Raw genomic sequence first — 22,102 nt, forward strand, 5'->3', positions numbered from 1 at the left:
TATGTTAGGCCTGACACAGGAAACTTTATCTGTACCAATAACTTGGTTTACTAATTTTTGTTTTTATAAAATATATTCTCATTTAGCCAAGTAACTGGGCAAATTGTAAATGCGGTACTGGATTAATCATTGGAATGAAAATCATTATATAAAACTGGCTTCTACAATAAATTTTCAGCTGTCGTGCAGAAGCATGCATGTTGTATCTCCAATTAATAATACTGTTTTTAAAGGAGTGTATAAAATGCTGATTGCTGATATGAGTGTTAAGTTTGTCAACAGCTTGTACATTAAACAGTGTACCAGCATTAAGATTCACTGATTTAGCTTGCAGTGTGGGTTAAAGAATGTAAAAAACATGACTTTACAATTTTACTCATCAAAGAATGAATCATTACAACTCTGGGAGAAATAAACTATCTGTTAATCCATCTGTCTGCGGAGCATTAAAACAATTTGAGAAATGTTAAAATGGGAACATTTAAAACAACCAGTACAGTACATGGGACACAATGTCATTGAAAAACAGCGTACCTGTCTTTGAAGGAGTAGAATAAGAGCCAAATCCTTGGGAAGCCACACTCCCTGCTCCAGTGGAAAAACTGCCAGTTGTCTTCTGTTCTCCAAAAGAGGCATTTCCAAATCCAAAGCTCTTTGCACCACTATTTCCAAACAGGCTGGTGGCTCCTATAAAGAAATTACAATGAAATTAGCATTCTCAACACTGCTAAATCAAACTAAATGTTGTGGGGGCAAGAGGAAGGCAGGAAAAAGACCTAGACAGGACACAAGTCCACTGCAAGGACAAGTCACAAACATACCCACACTTACTCAGGACTAGTGTTGAAGTATAAAACAGGTTATGTCTTAGATTAACTTTTTACTTAATAATACCTTTATAATTAGTAACTATAAATACAGACAATAAAACCTTACAGTAAAAGTACACATGTAATATTACAGACATCTATAAAACTGAACACATGCTATATGCAGTCATCCCTCCTTTTCTGATTTATCACTATAATGGCAGTTTTTTTTATTATTAGGCATATTTCCGACTATGAGCCGTGGGTGTGCATGTGTTAATAAGAAATACTGCTGTTGGCATCCATGCACTCCGAGTTCCCTGCTGTTAGTTTTGTGACTTTGTTATGACACATTTATGAAAGCAATTGAAAAGACAGAGCAATTTCTTTTGTTTTGCTGTTGCTATTTAATATAGAAACAATGATAGAAAATATTCATGAGAAGCATATTGTTAAAAAACGCTTATTTGATTCATCAGCAGCTTCAAACTTTACAAACATTTTAAGCAACCAGTCCATTTATAGTGCTTATTGCAATAGTGAGAATAATGTAAATAGTAAGGTGGAAAATTTTAATATTAAGGTGAGAGCTGCTACTGACATAGTCGCACCTGGAAAGTACTGTTATACTGTGGAAGACCCAAAGAGTGTCTGATCTTAAGAGAACATGCCGGAGAGCTGAGCATAAATGGATAAAAATTAAACTGACTGTCCACTATGAAATATTGAAGGTTAAAATATCAGAATACAACAACATAGTCCGTCTTGAGAGGCGCTGGTATTTCTCTATTATTATAAATAACAATGCTAGTAATCCCACAGTCTTATTCTCTACGATTGATTGTCTGCTAAATCCAGGTCATTCAATGGAATACCTCCAAAATACTTCCAGTGAAACTTGCGAGGCTTTTGCTGTATTTTTTAATCAAAAAATTAATATTAGAAATAATATAGTACATCTCCCCAATACTGAACCACTTAAACCCCGGTACTCCACTTTAAACAAATTAAATTCTTTCACCAGGATAGATTTACCTGATTTATATAAAATAATGTCTCAACGGAGACCCTCCACCTGCATCCTCGACCCAATACCAACAAGTTTTTTCAAAGAAGTATCGGGCATGCTAATTGATAGTATTCTTGACAAAGTAAACTTGTCATTAGATACGGGGGTCTTCCCAGACTGTCTTAAGACTGCTGTAGTTAAACCCATGCTCAAGAAAAATAATCTTGACTCCTCTGCTTTTGAAAGTTTTAGACCTATTTCTAACCTGCCTTTCTTAAGTAAAATTCTAGAAAAGGCAGTCATTATGCAGTTTAATGACCACCTCAATAAACATGCTATTCTTGATAAGTTTCAGTCGGGTTTCAGAACAAATCACAGTACAGAAACTGCACTCGTTAAAGTAGTAAATGACTTGTGGGTAAATGCAGACAGAGTTCGTTTATCTGTTCTCATCCTCTTAGATCTGAGTGCCGCATTTGATACCACTGATCACATTATTCTTAGAAATTGCCTTAGTCAATGGGTGGGCCTCTCTGGAATGTCTTAAATTGGTTTGAATCCCACCTGGCAGGTAGAAAATTCTTTGTAAGTTGTGGTAATTATACTTCAAAGACACATGATATTCTATATGGTGTTCCACAAGGCTCTATACTGGGTCCGCTGCTCTTTTCAATTTACATGCTCCTGGTAGGTCAGATTATCTTGGGGCATAACGTGAGCTACCGTAGCTATGCTGTTGACACACAACTGTATTTATTAATAGCGCCTGACGACCCCGACTCTCTTGATTCACTGACACAATGTCTTACTTGTGTTTCTGAATGGATAAGTAGTAATTTTCTAAAACTAAATAAAGAGAAAACAGAAATTTTATTGATTGGCAATAATGGATATAATGAGGTTATTAGAAATAAACTTGATGCATTAGGATTAAAAGTCAAAATGGAGGTAAAGAATTTAGGGGGTATTAATCAGATTACTAGGACTGCATTTTTCTACTTAAGAAATATAACAAAAGTTAGACCCCTTATAACATTGCAATATGCTGAGAAATTAATCCACACTTTTGTTTTCAGTCAACTAGATTACTGCAACGTTCTCCTCTCAGGACTATCCAAAAAAGGCATAAATCGATTGCCATGAGTGCAGAATGCAGCTGCTAGAATCTTAACTAGGAAAAGAAAATCCGAGCACATCTCTCCAGTTTTGATGTTACTTCATTGGTTACCTGTGTCATTTAGAATTGACTTTAAAATCCTGCTTATAGTTTACAAAGCTTTAAATGATCTCGCTCCGTCTTATTATTTCGGGAATGTCTTACACCTTACACTCCAAATCGTAACCTTAAATCTTCAAATGAATGTCTGCTTAGAATTCCAAGAGCTAAACTTAAAAGAAGTGATGAGGCGGCCTTCTGCTGTTATGCACCTAAAATCTGGAATAGCTTGCCAATAGGAATTTGCCAGGCTAATACAGTGGAGTACTTTAAAACACTGCTGAAAACTCATTATTTTAACATGGCTTTCTCATAGCTTCATCTTAGTTTAATCCTGATCCTCTGTATATTCAATTAATTATCATGATTAAAGAAGAAATTATAAAAAGCCAATTGAAAAATGTAACTTTACTCAGGTACTCATATGTGACTGAATAAAAATCTAATCGATTGAACTTGTCCCGTCTTCCATGGGGGAATTTTCTTCCACAACCTCTTCCCTGAACATTATACATATTAAACTTAACTTTAATATTTAAACATTTACTACATAACTTAAATAATAATAATAGATGACACAGTCATATCGTGCTATTCACAATAATTTTGATCATTGCAGCTTTGCTCCTGGCACACACTGCAGCAATCAACTGTTTTATTGTCCTATGATACTGGACATTGCGTATGTGGCTCCTTCTGTATTTTTTGTCCAGTTTTGCTTCTATAAGCTGTTTGACTTTGTGCAGTTGCTTGTCCCCTTCACCTTCACTCTCCTGTTCCTCCTCAATGTCTGAGCTCTGCCTCTCTATAATTTCCTGCCCACAACATTCATGATCTGATACTTCAGACATATCAATCTGCACTGCTTCACTTTGTGTTGTTCATCGCTTGTCTTCCTGTAGTGTGCTACAGAGTGGCTCCCTGATCTGCCATCAATAACAGGACTTTCACAGGCTTGTTGTGCTGATATGTGTCATGGATTTCTTTTCTTCTCTCTAAACTCTTAAATACCTAAAAAATAAGCAACAAGATAGGAGCTCTCTTGTAACAAACATTTCCACTTAAAAAGAAATCCTGAAAAAGCATGTTTTGTATGAGTACGGTTTACAAAACGCAGCACTTAAAATATGCATGTAAAAATATTGACACTTTGCTGTATTCAGGGTCTCTAGTGACCCTATACATTTTAGGTAAATAAATTATCATAATAAAATAATGTTAAACTGTTTTGGCATATTTTTTGGTAGTAAACTGTTGAAGATAAAATGATTGAGGCACATATGGGGAACTGCTTCCACACTGGATCATGTGACCCTGTGAGAGGTGTAAACTTGACGTGACGGTTCACCCGAGGTATGTATACAAGGGTTTAAAGTGTTTCAATAATATCTGAGAAAAGCCCTTTTTATGGGCTGGGAAGGCATTATTGTTTTTCCAATTAATAAAATAGCAAACTGTTTTCTAATATCAGATTTTTTTGAGCAATAGCTAACATGATAAATAAGACAACCAATCTGTCCAGCACAGATCAATCCAATGTTGGTAGCAATAACTTCACAAATTTCTTTAATAATAAAACTGCATAAACTTGCAGGCTGAGCTCCCAGCTCCTAGATATCTCCTTGCACTTACCAATTAAGCTGACATAAATTAATGACAAAACATTCTTTTACAACTGATCCTTAAAAAGTAACCTGCTACAGGTGTTTTAACTCACCAGGACCTTATATTGTCTACTACATAATAAAACACTAACGTCTGTGTGTGTGTGTGAGTGAGTGTGTCCTGTCCCAGCGAGCAATCTAACTGGTCAGTTTGGCTTTAGTGATGGAATCAAAAGAGGATGTGTTAGTGTGAGATGCATGAGGGGTAGTAAAGGAATAGTGTTGCCTTCACAGACAAAAAGTATAAAAGCGGACAGGAGGCGAGCAAAGAGCCTCGAAAATAAAAACAGAGTCTGAGAAGCAGGCTTCATAAGAATGGGCTCGACAGAAGGAGCTCTGGTCAAGAGAGGTTCACATAAGCGAGGATACTGAGGAAAAATGCAGAAGGTAACAATGTAGGGCAAGAGACAGCAAATATTTTTAAATTTATTTTATCACCTGTCTTCAATGGGTAACATGACTAGTAAGTAATATATCTATATTAAAAGGCTTTGCCACTGACTCCCTCAGATTAACCATTGTTACAGCTTTATTAAAGAAACCAGATTTAGATCACAATGTTCTTAAGAATTATAGACTCATTTGAAATCTACTATTACATTCAAAAATGTTTTAAAGAAAACTCCAATCTTGTAACTTGAACAAAAAAAAATAAAACTTTATAAATCATCTTTTTGAAATATTAGGCTGTATCTGGCTTTGGTCATAACACAAAAACAGAACTGATTCATTTGGGGAAACAATAATTTAGTATAGAAGGTTTCTTTATAAAAACTATAATGAGATTCAGTCCTGGGTCTGGTTGTATGTATCACAACACATTGTGCACGGTCACATTTTTACAGTGTTTAAGTGACTTCAACAAATTTAACAGGCATATGAAACTCTTGGTATTCGTGGTGCAGGGAATTTGAAAACCTCTCTATTAAAAATAACTAGAACAAAGAACTTCACTTTCATATTTTTATTTACTCAGTATGTGTTCCCCATGCTGTCCAACAAAACACTTTAAAAATGGAATGTAAAAAACATCGATAATCCCATTTAATCAAATGATATGGTCGAGGGGAAAGGGGGTGAGCTAAAGTTATTCCAGTCAACATTCAGTAAATGCACTTACAGTATGTTAAATCATTACACGTCTGTCATCTAGAGGGCAAACAAGGAATTACAAGGAGAATCAGTTAATTAACCAAAAAAAGCAATAACAGAATTTCTAATAAGCATAATCTAATTTGGTCAAAGATTATCTATGGAGACTCAGAATACTTCTTTATGGGGTTCAAGCAGTATAATGTTATGGTTAAATATGGACTTTAAACTGCAAGACTGTTAGATCAATCCCTGCCGCTTTCTCACTCTGGCCCTGAAGAAGTCACTTCATCTGGCTATATATCTACTATAGAAAATATTTTTGACACTGCTGTAAATCACCCTAAGTCTGTCTATACTAGGGATTGTTGTGTAGCATCTAAGGAGCTGAACACCAAATGACAGTTCTGGAACCAAAGGTGACACTAAACAAGCCACTTAACTGTTGGAAGCACGGGTAGGGTATTAAAAAAACAAAACTAAAGAACTGTGTTCTGTATGCGTGCATATATATATATATTTTGGATCACTGGGGCACATACAGCCGCCCTAACCCGATGCAGACAGGTAGGGCATGAGTTCCAATCCAGCACACGTTTATTTACAGCTGGGGAGTGCTTTTCTCTGCTCCCCACAGCACCGTATATAAAGCACAGCTCTCTTCTTTCTCTTCCTCTCTTTCCCTCCACTCCTCTAGGCAAGCTTCGTCCACCTCCTTCCGACTCTGGCTCCCCGAATGGAGTGAGGCAGCTCCTTTTATTCAGCTCTTGGGAGTGCTTCAGGTGGCTCATCAGTATTATCTGAAATCACTCCCAGGTGTGATGGAAGTCCTCTATGGGGCCCTGCAGCTCTCCCTGGTGGCCCCAGGGAACCCAACAGGGCTGTACAAAAACTCCAAGCCCCAGCATGCCCTGCGGGAATTCGTGGTGCCAAAGCCACCCAGGAGGGCTGCCTTCTAGCATCTCAGGGGAGGTAGTACCTTGCAAATGCTTTCTATCCCGGTCCTTCCATCCGGCTGAAGTCCTGGCTGGGTAATGGCTGAGGCCATCCGTCACAGGATATACATATATAGCGGCTCAGGGAAACTAAATTCAATAGATTGCTAAATTGGTAGAGTGTGTTTCCAAGTTCTAAAATATGTCTATTAACTTTAATAAATACTGTGTCAAATAGCACGTCCTGGTGCAGATATCTCACCTTTATCCTCTTGTTTTATATAACATGGGTTGGCACATATTTCATAGGCTTTTTCCTACTATTAGAAACCCTGTATTGTCACTAATAAAACAGACTGCCTTTTTGAAGCCTTCCGATGCTAAATTTCAAAATTAGCTTTAACTTCTATACAACACATCTCATAAAAATGAAAACTAACAAGACTCGAGGACATGACAAAGCAAAGTGGTGAACATAGTAAAGTTATGGCAGATGGCACATTAGTGATCTAAGTCCTATGTCACGATGCATACCTTTCAGACAAGAGGGCTAGGATGTACTCTTGGGCAGACAAAATAGCACTCTCACAGTTCCATTGTGACATCATCAAAGTGAAATGTTCTGAACAGCTCTACTGAGGGCATACTGTATGAGAAAAATCCTGAAATATTGAACGCAGATGAGGTGCCTGTACTGCATAAGTACAGTGCATCCGGAAAGTATTCACAGCGCATCACTTTTTCCACATTTTGTTATGTTACAGCCTTATTCCAAAATCAATTAAATTAATTTTTTTCCTCAGAATTCTACACACAACACCCCATAATGACAACGTGAAAAAAGTTTACTTGAGGTTTTTGCAAATTTATTAAAAAAATAAAAAAACTGAGAAATCACATGTACAAAAGTATTCATAGCCTTTGTTCAATACTTTGTCAATGCACCTTTGGCAGCAATTACAGCCTCAAGTCTTTTTGAATATGATGCCACAAGCTTGGCACACCTATCCTTGGCCAGTTTCGCCCATTCCTCTTTGCAGCACCTCTCAAGCTCCATCAGGTTGGATGGGAAGCATCGGTGTACAGCCATTTTAAGATCTCTCCAGAGATGTTCAATCGGATTCAAGTCTGGGCTCTGGCTGGGCCACTCAAGGACATTCACAGAGTTGTCCTGAAGCCACTCCTTTGATATCTTGGCTGTGTGCTTAGGGTCGTTGTCCTGCTGAAAGATGAACCGTCGCCCCAGTCTGAGGTCAAGAGCGCTCTGGAGCAGGTTTTCATCCAGGATGTCTCTGTACATTGCTGCAGTCATCTTTCCCTTTATCCTGACTAGTCTCCCAGTCCCTGCCACTGAAAAACATCCCCACAGCATGATTCTGCCACCACCATGCTTCACTGGCCTGGTGATGAGCGGTGCCTGGTTTCCTCCAAACGTGACGCCTGGCATTCACACTGAAGAGTTCAATCTTTGTCTCATCAGACCAGAGAATTTTCTTTCTCATGGTCTGAGAGTCCTTCAGGTGCCTTTTGGGAAACTCCAGGCGGGCTGCCATGTGCCTTTTACTAAGGAGTGGCTTCTGTCTGGCCATTCTACCATACAGGCCTGATTGGTGGATTGCTGCAGAGATGGTTGTCCTTCTGGAAGGTTCTTCTCTCTCCACGGAGGACCTCTGGAGCTCTGACAGAGTGACCATCGGGTTCTTGGTCACCTCCCTGACTAAGGCCCTTCTCCCCCGATCGCTCAGTTTAGATGGCTGGCCAGTTCTAAGAAGAGTCCTGGTGGTTTCGAACTTCTTCCACTTATGGATGATGGAGGCCACTGTGCTCACTGGGACCTTCAAAGCAGCAGAAATTTTTCTGTAACCTTCCCCAGATTTGTGCCTTGAGACAATCCCGTCTCGGAGGTCTACAGACAATTCCTTTGACTTCATGCTTGGTTTGTGCTCTGGCATGAACTGTCAACTGTGGGACCTTCTATAGACAGGTGTGTGCCTTTTCAAATCATGTCCAGTCAACTGAATTTACCACAGGTGGACTCCAATGAAGCTGCAGAAACATCTCAACGATGATCAGGGGAAACAGGATGCACCTGAGCTCAATTTTGAGCTTCATGGCAAAGGCTGTGAATACTTATGTACATGTGCTTTCTCAATTTTTTTTATTTTTAATAAATTTGCAAAAACCTCAAGTAAACTTTTTTCACATTGTCATTATGGGGTGTCTGTGGTGGGTTGGCACCCTGCCCGGGATTGTTTCCTGCCTTGTGCCCTGTGTTGGCTGGGATTGGCTCCAGCAGACCCCCGTGGCCCCGTGTTCGGATTCAGCGGGTTGGAAAATGGATGGATTATGGGGTGTTGTGTTTAGAATTCTGAGGAAAAAAATGAATTTAATCCATTTTGGAATAAGGCTGTAACATAACAAAATGTGGAAAAAGTGATGTGCTGGGAATAATTTCCGGATGCACTGTATATACATATATGTGTGTGTGTGTGTGTGTGTGTACAGTATATTATATATATAGAACCTATACAGAATATAGGTTTCATTGTGCTGATGTTCTCGTCTTGCTTGTGTATTAGCGGCGGGAGAAAAAGTAAAAGGGATACCGTTATGCTCATCTCTCTTGCGTAAGAGTTTCTCTCTTTTCTTGGCGGTTTTACTTTGGCAACAGAGTCACTTTCTTCTTCCGACTCATTAACTTGGGGCCGCCTTGCCGACTCTCTGAGCTTTATGCTGTAGCAGCCTCGCACTTCCGGGCCAGACAAAAACACACACACACACTTCCACGCACAGACGTTTAGTTTTCTATTTCCTCAGAGGTGGAGCCCTTACCCTGACTCTACCTCTTACTTCCGGGCTGGACAGACAAACACACTTCCACACATAGACATTTACAGTATATGCAAGATATAAAAGTGCTAAAGAAAATCAAGAGCTCCTCGACTTTCTCCAGGACTGTGGAGTAGGAGTTGTGAGGTGAGACTAAAGGAGCAGATTCTTAAGTTAAAGATGGAAAAATGATTTATTACAATGGATATGCAATGAATCAGTAGAATAGGTGCTGTCTGTTAATTTAAAATGAGTTCTTAAAGTAATATTGGCACAATTTATGCTATTTATGGGCAAATTGGATACAAATTTGATCAAGCTTTTTCTAATAAAGATCACTGTAAATCAGATATGTTACAAAGTAGTCTAGTTGACACTACACTACTTGAACTTTCAAATCTCAACTTGATGACTTTTGCAAAAGCTTGTTGAACAGGGACTAACAAGCTATTTTGGGCCAAATGCCCTGTTCTCATCAACGCTGCTCTTACGTAATAGTATTCACAGAAAAACACACAATATGTGACACACAAAAATGACAGATCTAAAATACTTTGCTAATCACTGAGACTGTCTTTAACAGAAACAGCATAAAAGGAACAGGGTTAAGATATCTGAACACACTTACTACAGGTTAGCACTTTTAAGGCACCCTCATATACAATATAAATTTTTAAATATTGTGTGATAAATAAGTAGATGCAAGTGTGGATGCATCATACACCAGCTAGAGTGTGCAAAGTGTTACTGACAAGGACAAGTACTTAACACTAAGACAACAGTTTAGAGTGCTTCACCCGCACAAAAACGGGAAACAAGGATGCAAATTCAAAGACAAGATTTACATGAGGTTAACACTAGTTTTCATTTTATTCTTAAATACAGCTATGATAATCATGCATAAACAAATAAATACACAAGTAAATATAAAATGATTTTGTTCTTTCTGAAAGCTTTGGAAGGCATAAACTAGCCAAACACAAATGTAGGTTTTTGCCTGAGCAGTTACAGAAAAGGAGTAAAATTGAGATGTGGGGTTGGAGGTAGAAACTCTCCTATCATGTTCTGTTAAAAGGCACTATTTGATAACGTTTCTCAACCATTATGAAATATAGAAGCTAGTGAACTGAAATATCATTAAACTAGAACATGGCAGCTCTGGGCTTGGCCTCAAACAAGCTGTTAAATGGCTCACTATGATAAAGATGCACTGAAGGTGGGATTCATTATCAACTGCAGAAGCAAATTAGATACCTGCCAAAAATAAAGTGCTATTTATAGACGGTGAAGATGAAGACTGCTAAAATTACAGGACTGGGAATTACCAAACAATCAGATGAAAGCACAGCTGCGAATGCCAGCATGAAAACAAAATTTCCTGCATGTACTCTTTGCTCACCTGTCTGGTTTGGCTGACCAAACCCACTGGTTGATGTTGACCCAAATGGGTTCTTGTTAGCTGCATCTTCACTAGGTTTTCCACCCAAGCCACTGAAGAAGCCACTTCCAGAGGAAGCTGTTTGCTAAGAATAATAAAAAATAAATAAATAAAATAAAGCTGCTGGCAGCTTGCTGGGCCCTTGACCAGAGAACAGACAATATAAATATATTTGATAAAAGTATGAAATTCACCAACATGAGTACACAAACAGCACTGATTGACAAGGCCTGGCTAAGAAACTATAGCATAAATTTACAGAATTATTATTTGAAAACTGTTTCACTTCAGTGCACACTACAGGCAGTTGAAGGTCAGTTTCAAAGCAACATTATTACTGTTTAAATACTTACACTAAATTAAGTACCTGGTATAACTGTTGTACAACTGACATGAAAATGTAACGTCTGAAAAATTAAATATTTTCTAATATGGGAGGGGAAAAAAGAACACACATTCAGCAATGATGATATGAAGTCCCTGTACAATTGTAACACTAATAAATATGATCTATTTAAACTCTAATCTAATATTAAAAGCATACCCTACACACTGAAAGAAACAGAAATATAATTAGACTTGTTTAATCCAATGCAGGAGTGAGTAGGGGCTAGAGGCTGAAAATTGAAAATACTCCTTAAAGAAAAGGATTTAGGAATTGTGGTGGACTCGTCACAATAAACTTCCAGACAGTGTTCAGAAGCCATTAGGAAGGCTAACAGAATGTCAGGTTATATAGCGCCTTGATGTGTAGGGTGCAATTCAAAGGAGGCTCTGCTCAGACTTTATAACACACTGGTAAGGCCTCATCTGGAGTTACTGTGTGCACTTTTAGTCTCCAGGCTATAAAAAAAAAAAAAAGACATAGAAGTGCTAGAAAAAGTCCAGAGAAGAGCATCTAGGCTGATTCTAGGACTGCTGGGGATGAGATACAAGGAAATAGCAGAAGAAATGATGGTTTTCGGTTTAAGCAAAATGAGATTATGAGGTAACAGGATTGAAGTGTTTAAAATTAAGGAAGGAAATAGTCCAGTGGATCGAGACTGTGACTTTAAAACAAGTTCAACAAGAACATGGGAGACACAGTTGGAAACTTGTGAAGGGTAAATTTCACACAAACATTAGAATGTTTTTCTTGACACAGAGGTGACCAGGTATTGTGGGAGACAGGACTTTAGGGACCTTTAAAACTCAAGCTGATATTATTTTGGAGGAATTAAGTGGACAGGACTGGCAAGCTTTGTTGGACTGAATAGAATGTTCTTGTCTAAATCTTTCTAATGTTAAAAAAAATCAATGAATACAAATTTTCTAAAGCAAATTGAAGTGTGTAGAATAACAAACTTCTCAATATTTTATCAAACTTAAGGGAATAAAGTATACAAAATTAATATCATTCTCAAATTCACTCTAAGTGACTCCAGAGCTAAACAAAGCACAATTAGGAAAATATAGCAAAGATAAGAGATCCTCGGCAAGCTGAAGTCAATACCCTGATTACACAGGACCACTACTGGAAAAGCAATAATGGCCCCAAATGTCCCAGGACAACAGTGGAGAAGCAGGTAGCAATGCAAACTTAAGACACCAGCACTAGTTAAAACCATTGCAAAGCAGTAATATAAATCACTACTGCAGTGAAAGAAAGAAAGAAAGAAAGAAAGAAAGAAAGAAAGAAAGAAAGAAAGAAAGAAAGAAAGAAAGAAAGAAAGACCACCAGCACCACAACAGGATTTTTACATACTAATTCTTACCTGCCCAAAGATGGTACTCCCAGTGGAAGGCTGACCAAAAACTAAACTGCCAGAAGAACTGCCAAAACCTTCAGGAGTAAAGTAAAGCAAATATTATGGTTGGTTTTCAAGGGTAATTTAGCAAGCTGCAAATCACAGTTTGAACATTTTAGTTTCTCATAATAAAATACAAATGAAAGTACCAAAAATAGCCAAAATGCCATTGTACTGTGATTCTACCCGAGACCAGAGGCATTTTTTTTTTTTTAATGAAAAACAAAAAAGACTGCATCACATGTTCCATCAGAATCCTAAAAGGTTCATATAAATGGGTTTCGTTATTTACTACTGTCGAACACACTGCCTCACCACTAGTTCAGGATTTTGCACCAGACAGACGCAAAAGAGATGTCACGAGTGAAGGTTGCAGTTCCACTGAAAAGGGATCAGACTCAAAGGAGACGCAGCAATAATGTTTGGTCAAGTTTTACAAGAAGCTTCATACAGCAGTTTGGAAGTTTAATTGTATATTTAGAATAAATTCACACAAAATTTAAGGTCAGCAGACCCTTATCTGAAAATCCTTCTGACCAAATGTGTTTTGGGATTCCAAATATTATGGATTCTAGGTGACTAACAGAGATTTGCTTGAGTGGAGTGGACCTGCAAGTATTCTGCAAGTCTCCTGAAGATATTGGTAAGAACATACCAAGAACCCTATGAGTACCGGAAAGGAGATTCTCTATACCCAGTGGGCACCATCTTCTTCAGGAATTGGAAAACAAAATAAAAAAGTGCTATGGGTGCTTTGTGGGCGCAAATCTGCAATTTATGCTATTGGCGTGGAAAGTGTAAATATAACGGACAATTTGACTAAATTTGTTGTAAAGTTGATATACAAAGTAGATTTGAATGCTATGCCCTTTTAATTATTGTATAGAAGACGTGACATGCTTTTTTACAACTGAACATGGAGTGTGACTGCTGTTCAGTGAACATAAATAGAAACAACAGAATCTTCAAGGGTATTATATCACACTTCTAGTGTCAATCAAGTCAAAGTGTACTGTACATACAATATAGCAGGATTTTTAAAAAGATTCTTGATTTAGCAATAGGAGCATAGATTTATTTAGCTGTATAAAATAATTTAGGACATTCCTGAAAAAGTGAAAGATGCAAGTGCACATTAATCTACTGGCATTATGGTCGATGGTGTGGTACAGTGGCGAGTACTGCTGCCACAAGATCTGGTATATTCAGTTATCTTACTAATTGCTGCCTATATAAGGCTTTGCACATTGTCCTCAAGTGGGTTTTTCAGCTGGTACTGCAGTTTTCAACCTGCATTGCAAAACATGTATTTTATATTACAAATTAGCAATTCTATACAAGCACTGTCCGAGTGCGAGTGTCGGACCTGCAATGGACTGGCATCCAATCCCACCCAGGTTGGTTCCTGCCAGAACAGAGTTCAGTCCCTCACAGCACTGGAATGAAAATGTTATTCCATGTTGTCAGCATGTCTGTTTGACTGAGTAGGTAAAGCTTGTTCTTGAACTTTAATTCCTGCACCTAGCTATAACACACAAAAAAAAAATGGGGGGAGAATGCGATGGGGGAGATGACATAATTAATTACTTGTGCCCATGCTTGAAGATTATTTTACAGACTGCTGCAAAATCCTTTTCATCCTTCACCAAGTTCATTAAAAACTAAAAACAGAAAGGGAGCACAATTGACTTGTTTCATTGGTAAAGTAATGTGATATATTATGTTCAGCAGACTGGAGCACAGCACTTTTCTAAATGTACTCTCACAAACTGCAACATCTGCACTGTCTAGCTCAGAAAGCAACAGAGTGCAGAGACGAAAGATGATAAGGAGAAATTTATTTTATTGCAAACAGTATTGCAAGGAGGGCTCTTGTGTCTGTGACTGTAAGTAATACTGGCAGAACATAAGCCTCAGATTGCAGCCAGCCTTTCTCCAAACCCCAAAATGGCACTTAAACCCAGATTATGATTCATCTCACAATCTATCCAATTCTGTCTTTTTCCATATAAATTTTTTTAAACAGATTTATAAAAAAAAAAAAAAAAAAACCCACTTTGACCTCGGCTGCATTTGCCTGTCAGCTGAACTTACTGAATTCTGGTGAAGGCATGATCCGCAAAAAGCTGATGCAATCCAATGACCAATTAGTGGAATGGGTAAGACAAAAATCTCAAAAAGAATAATACTTTTAGCAGATCTGGGTAAATGCCCTGGAATCCCACAACTAACACCAAAGCACCTACCTACTACCACATGCAGCAAAAAGACAGAACCTCAGACTTTCAAAAGAGAAATGGAGATTAATAGCTAGGACTTACGAGTAAACAAAACTTCAGTAATGATTTGCAGGCCACACAGACATCATAAAGCAGCATGACAGTCTATCAGCCACACATAGAGTATGCATTCTTTAGAACTTTTGACTGAGTAAAGTATTTAAGGTATAGTAGACCCACGCAAAGTTGCGGTTCAGAGTTTGAGGCCTCAGTCATTCGTGGATTTTTCCTTAGAACCTAACTAATAACTTTTGGCGGAAACTGCAAATATCCTCTGCAATTTTTTGATGGCTTTTTTCGCGGCAATACTGTACTATAGAGAGAACACAAAGCAACCGTAGAGAAAAATGTGGCTAGTGATGGTGAAAGTTGCCAATCCGAGAGCGTTATTCATTTCTCCTTGCTGCTGTTTGGCTGTTGCCCTGTGACGCATTTCCGGCAAACGTAGGCCAGTATTCCCACATCATTAACAGTTTACCGTGTGTCGCTATCTCGAGTGTTTCGCTGAGCGTTCTCGTGTTTTTCGTTTTGTTCTTCTTAAATCCCTGAGATGCCGCCCAAATGCCCTGCACCTTCTAAGGCTTCTGGCAATGAACCAAAGCGCCAGAAAAAGTTTAAGACACTCCAGGAGAAGGTTGAACTACTGGATTTGCTCCAGGAACTAAAAAATTATGCTGCAGTAGCCACCAGTGGAGCTGTAAATCCTCTGCTTTGCTGTGCAGTCATATCTTCATTACATACCTTCATCGTACTTACTGCACAGCTAATTCATCATCATCATCAACAATCAATAGCATTCCTTATTGGTGAGCACCCGTACATTTTACTGTATTTTTATTAAATTATTACATATTTACACTACTTATACCAAAGAAAATAACAGCACATACCAAAGAAAACACGCTTGCATGAATTACAGTACATACAGGGGTAACATCAGTAGCACTGCGGGAGACATAGCAGTACAGTACTGTACAGTATACGGGTTTACCTTTACATTCTTTTTTTAGGGTAATGTATTAAGCTGATTTTGAAATGAAATTAAAGTGTTTTGGAGGCATATTTAGGGTTTAAACTATAAAAATAGGCATTTATTTTACCACATTCAAAATTTGTGGTTTTCACAATTCGAGGGTGCTCTAGGAACGTTACCCCCACGAATTTCGGGAGTCGTCTGTATCCCTTTCAAACGATAGATACATAGATAGACAGATATGAAAGGTATTATTAGACAGACAGACAGAGAGATGGATGTGAAAGACATTGTTAGACAGACAGATAGAGAGATAATTTAATTACTAGAACTCTAAAGCACTCATTCTGCAGTTATACTCAGAAATATGTAGCTGCCGTTTACTCTTTCATTTTTATTAATTTTATTTCAAGAAAATAACATTGCATACACTCAAGTTGAATTTATACAGAAAATGAATTAATAGTTTTCTCATTTTTTTTTTTACTATAAACATGTGGTTTCCATCAGAAACCTGAAGGATTTCTTCACATATTATGTGAACAATTTAAGAAATACTTGTCGGCTTTACATACAGGGAAGAATTATATTCCTGATATTCATTTTTAGTATTTTTCGTATGCATTTATTTTGATTTTTTTCCTGCACTCTTGCCTGCTAATTAATTCACAGATGGATATGACACTGAAAACAGCTGCTCCCATTTTGCATTCACTACTATTTGCACCTGCATCTTCTCTGCTCAGAGAGTGAAGGGTCGCTATTTTGCTAGCAATTAAGGGATGTACACACACACAAACTAAATTAAAAGGAGAAAAATGCAACAAGAGATTCTGTAAAGCCTGGTATACTGAGCCAAGTTGTAATATTTGAAATTGGCTATTAAAGCAAATTAGATTAGACAACTTTATTAATCCCATGGGGAAATTCAGAGAAATCATGCGCTGCAGTACTTGTCTGAATATGCAATTCCACCACACAAAGGCACAATAATTAGAGAGCAAGCTTCAGTCACTAAATGTTAAATTAGCTGAAATAAAAACTTGTTGTCGCAGTGGCTCATTGGGCCACACTTAAAGAACACACAGGAATTTGGCCGCTGTTCATATATTGTACACTGCATTATTTTAAATATAACTAGTATACAAAATGATTAAGGCAGCATTAAGAATATGCTACATTATTTCAAAGTGTTCATGCTTTACCAACATAAGAATAGAATATATTAGCACATGAGCCACTGTCAATAAACACCAATCAAAAATGCTTTTATTTACTTCTTTTTTATTTGAGACCTATGCAATTCAGCAGCAGAGCCAGTGACCAGATTAGATAGCAAAAAATCACGCTGGCTCCTATAAACAGAACTTACGCCAGCAGGATAGGACTTGTAAGTACAAAAGGTTATCTGGCAACAGCGTCTGTTTATTCTTCTGATCTTTTAGAAACAGATGTATATTTTCATACTGGCTAAAGGTCTCTAACTTTATTACCAGACAGCTCAGAAAAAGAATCTTAAACTCAGTTATTTGAATTGTATAGAGCCTGTTGTTTTTGGTTTCATGCTGGGCTTCAAATTATGGGCTAATTCTGCCTTCTAATTAATTACATTTCCTGTGTACTATTTGGCTTCTTGTTTCCATATTAGTGAGTTGTGAATATGGAGGCATTAAACGTTGCTCCTCAGTTTGCCCTGGGGTGCATCATGTTTTACAAGTGACTTGCCAGTATGTTCAGTTGAACTTCTCGCTTAACTGGGCATCTCATTTCCATAGTTCCATAGGTGCTGATAAATTCATCAGTTTTGCTTTCCACTTCATTTTATGGAGATATATCATGAAAAAAGGCTAGATTAAATTTTTCAGTGACTACTTAATTAGAGAAGCCCTCCTTAATTACAAAGCGATATTTAAACAAGTTCAGCAAAACCATGAAGTATAGAGATGGGAACTGAGTTTGAGACACCTGACATAAATGTAGCTCTGCAACTGAAATGAATCTTTTGACAAATCACATCTCTCTATTATAACAAAAAATCTTGGGAAGAGAGACGAGACGTGACTTTCTCAGACAGACACTTTCACGTCCCACGAGACAAGACTTTGTGCCAAGAGATTTAACCAAGCCCGGGGCAGGAAATAAAAGACAGAGTAGATGACAAAGTAGAACATCGTGAAGAATTCAAAAAACATTGGTGCGATACACATGCACAGCAGGTTAGAGATAATGGAAGTATGAAAATTTGAAAGTCTCAAAAAATGATAGTAAAGATCGCATTAGTGCAAACAAATGGAAATTATTACTCGGTGAAATAACGGAACAGCGAAAGGAGATCGAATATACTGTTTGGATTTAAACTTTAGGTCAGAGACGTGTAGATCATCTAATTCGTGTTGCCATCAGGGAAAAGTAGTGTTTCTTCCCAATGAAGAGGCGTATCCGCGAGAATTAAGAGATTTGTTGTTTGGTGAAAGTGAAATCCTGTGAGAAAAAATTTCAAGCCCTGTGAGACAAGACTTTATGCAAAGAGATTTGGAAAAGTCCTGCCCACATCTAAAACATTTACAACCACGCCCACGGTTCAATCAATTCTCATTTGTGTGAATGCTATTGTCAGACACAGTTCGTGTAGAGAGAAAGAAACGATATTCTTCTCATTTGTGTGAATGCTATTGTCAGACACAGTTCGTGTAGAGAGAAAGAAACGATATTCACTTACAGGCAGTTATACGTTGTGCTGTTACAATGTAATTTCAAACATGGAATCAAAATTCAATGCGATATTGACAAAAAGGTAAAAATGAAAAGAGATCGAATATATGGACATAGGTGATATGACAGAAGTATGTAGGTATTGTTTGGCTTTAAACTTTAAGTCAGAGATTTGTAGATCGTCTAATTTGTGTTGCCATCAGGGAAAAGTAGTGTTTCTTCCAATGAAGAGGGCTATCCACGAGAATTAAAAGTTTTGTTGTTTGGTGAAAGTGAAATCCACATATGCGAGCGTCAGAGACGCGAGGTTAATGGCGTGTAGCGTAGGCAGGGGGTTGGCGAGCAAAACGAGTAGGGGGCAAAGCCCCCTAGTTTATATTTTAAAATGAAAATGGCATTCACCAAAAATATTTTTACATTTAGCTCTACCACAAACTCACCTGAAGTCTGACCGAAACCAAAACTGGAAGAGGGTGTTGTGGTGGTGTTACTTCCAAAGAAAGTAGTGTTCTGCCCAAATGCTGAATTTTTATTAAAAGAAAGGCTGTTTTGGCCAAACAGACCACTGCCTCCACTGCTAGTAGCAGGTATCCCAAAAGGAAAATTGTTGCTACTACTACTTGTGCTTAATGATCCAAAAAGACTACTGGTACTGCCAGAGGTGGAAGCAGCTGGCTGTCCAAACACTTGATTAGATCCAAAGGTAGGCTGTCCAAAACCAAACCCACTACTGTTGCTGGTGCTGGTGGCTGGCTGGCCAAATGCTGTGGTTTGCCCAAAAGCAGGCTTTCCAAATCCTGTGCCAGTACTGAAGGCAGATGTCCCAAAGGCAGAGCCAAGTCCTGATGATGTGGTTGTGCTGGAAAGGCCAAAAGCTGAAACTACTGAGGATGTGGTGGCAGTAGTGGTGTTGGTGCTGCTGGTGGTAGTTGTAGTGGTAGTGGTGGTGAAGTCAGAGGCAGTAGTACTTGAAATTGTAGCAGATGCAGCCAAAGGAGGGGCAGCCACTTGACTTTGGTTTGGGCTGGCAGTGGAATGGGCTGCAAAGACTAAACCAGGTTGCTCACCACCAGCAGGTTGCCCAAATAAAGAAGGGGGCTGTTGTTGCACTGTTCCTGAGGAAAATGCAATGGGTTGTTCACTTTGAGATGTACTGCTCGTACTTGTGACTTCTGCAACCACAGCTGTAGTGACTGTTGTAATACTTGTTACTTGAGAGATGCTGGAAACTGCTGGTGTACTGGAAGATACTGATGCTATTTCAGTGGGCAAAATATCTGGCTTTTCTGAAGCAGTGGAAGAGGTCGACACTCCTGCAAAGGTCATAGGTATAGCAGGAAGAGAAATAGCACTGTCTTTGTTTGGTGGAGCAGATGATACTGTTTTCTCAATGGCAGGGGCAGATGCTGGTTCAACAGAGCTGGAGGGCTTAGTTATTGTTACTGATGGTTTAGTATCAGTTAAACCAACAGAAAGAGAGGTGGACACAGCATTGATGATATTATTAAAAGAAATTGTGGTAGGTGCAGAACTTGTTGTTGGTGGAACTCCTGAGGACACAGTGCTGCTAGTCTGCTCAAAGCCAAATGTTGTGATTTGTGAAGAAGGATCTGCTACTTTAAAGATTCCAGTTGTTCCTCCAGGGGTTATTGGCTGAATTCCACTGAATGCACTTACACTTGTTTTGGGTGGAAGTGTGTCACCTGAAGGATGGACCGTTTCGGGAGAACCTGAATCAGTGGATTTTAGAACCTGCAGAACGCTTTCAAATTTACACTCTGATGGAGGAATGGTGGTGGCAACACCTTTATCTGGCTGAGGAAAGGAAAAACCAGTGCTTGGGACCTTTGCAGTTGCTTTGGCTTCATCATCAGCCTGTCCAACTCGCAAGCCCGAAAAGCTTCCAAGTGTTTCACCTGCTGGTGTGGTTTGCAGTAAGCCACCAATAGATTTGGTGGCCAGAGTCTCGGTCTTGACAACCAGTGGCACTGAAGATACTTTTGAAGACTGGGATGTGCCTTTATCTGCAATCAATGCAGAGGTGGTAGCAGTGTTGGATGCTGAAGTGGCAGATGGAGGGACGACAGATTTGGTTACACTAAAAGTGAAGGTGGTGTCTGATCCGGGCCCAAACACAGGCTTTGCACAAGTGGTAGGTAAAGTAAACTTGTTGACTTGGCTGGATTCCTTGGGCACTCCTGTATGTCAATGGAAAAACAAAACCAGTGAAAATGCAGTGGTTTGGGAGCCAGGCTTAAAATTTTAATATCAATAATTTATCTTGTAATAAAACTTACACAGACTTCAGTTTTTCTACAGCACAGTAAAGTCTGCTAATATACTGCATTAAAACTTTTAATTTTTAAGACATGTATTAATAAGTTATTAATTCTTCTTCAGGGTAGACATTTGACGATAGCTAGAATAGTACAATGTATTACATTATTGATTGAAGTTACATAATATTCCCCAAAAAAAAAAAAAAAAAAATCAGAGTCCAATTAAAGGTAATCGGAAGCTGGGCCTACCTTGGCAACACTGGGCAAAAGTAACAAACAGCGGTGCACTGGTTGCCAGTTGTTAACTGAGTTAATTTTTACACACACACACTCCTCAGGACCACTTTTAGAATCATCAATTAACCTAATAGTCATATCTCTGGGATGTGGAAGGAAAGCAAGAGCTACCCACTGTGCCAAAGTGCTGTCATTTTAAATCCTGTTGACCGTTTATTTTTTTATTGACTGAATTTTCAGATATCATGACCAATATAAAAAGAAACAAGCTCTGTGACAGAATTTTTATGAAATATTTACCTTGTGAACCATTTCCTTGAGATGTTGGGCCTAATGTAGTGCCAAGAGTTCCAAAATTCAAAACTCCGGTGGATCTTAAAAATGTAAAAAAGAGAAAACATTACACTAAGAAAATATGTATTTTAAGGCACCATGTGTGCTTCAAAGTAGCTGATGTCCTATTAATCCTAATTGGTATCTACAAACACGCTTAATTTTTAAATTTACTTAATCCATTTTGGAGTCACAGGGTAACCACTAACAAACTTACAAATAATCATTTATAATTGCCATGTTCAACAAAACAATTAGAAAAAAGAAACATATTCATTAGCCCCTAGACACCATGAACTGACCAAAATCAAAGCTTAATAAACACAGAGTCACAATCACCACACTGTTTACAGAATTAAACAAATTTAAAACTCTACAGATCCAAAACTATGTTCAATCAGACAAACATTTACACCTGTAATACAACTACATTATTTTATGCAGTGTTGGGTTGCTAGAAGTGATGAGCGAAACCGTGCAGAGTTTGCTTCACTGCGAGTTTGGTGAAAT

The 22,102-nt window shown here is 38.3% G+C and overlaps 1 protein-coding gene across 3 annotated transcripts in view; it reads right to left on the minus strand.

The window, feature by feature from the left end:
- The window catches only part of nup214 (nucleoporin 214), a 122,568-nt gene that overhangs the window by 15,276 nt on the left and 85,190 nt on the right, over window positions 1-22,102 (minus strand). For all 3 annotated transcript variants that reach the window (XM_028793027.2, XM_051932280.1, XM_028793029.2), the window contains exons 28-32: window positions 21,560-21,633; window positions 19,184-20,941; window positions 12,747-12,814; window positions 10,954-11,077; window positions 535-687 (exon numbers count right to left, since the gene is read on the minus strand). In XM_028793027.2, coding sequence (XP_028648860.1) covers window positions 535-687; window positions 10,954-11,077; window positions 12,747-12,814; window positions 19,184-20,941; window positions 21,560-21,633 — 2,177 coding nt within the window. The remainder of the gene's footprint in view (window positions 1-534; window positions 688-10,953; window positions 11,078-12,746; window positions 12,815-19,183; window positions 20,942-21,559; window positions 21,634-22,102) is intronic.

The sequence above is a fragment of the Erpetoichthys calabaricus genome, chromosome 9, assembly GCF_900747795.2.
Source record: "Erpetoichthys calabaricus chromosome 9, fErpCal1.3, whole genome shotgun sequence".
Classification (NCBI taxonomy): Eukaryota; Metazoa; Chordata; class Cladistia; order Polypteriformes; family Polypteridae; genus Erpetoichthys; species Erpetoichthys calabaricus.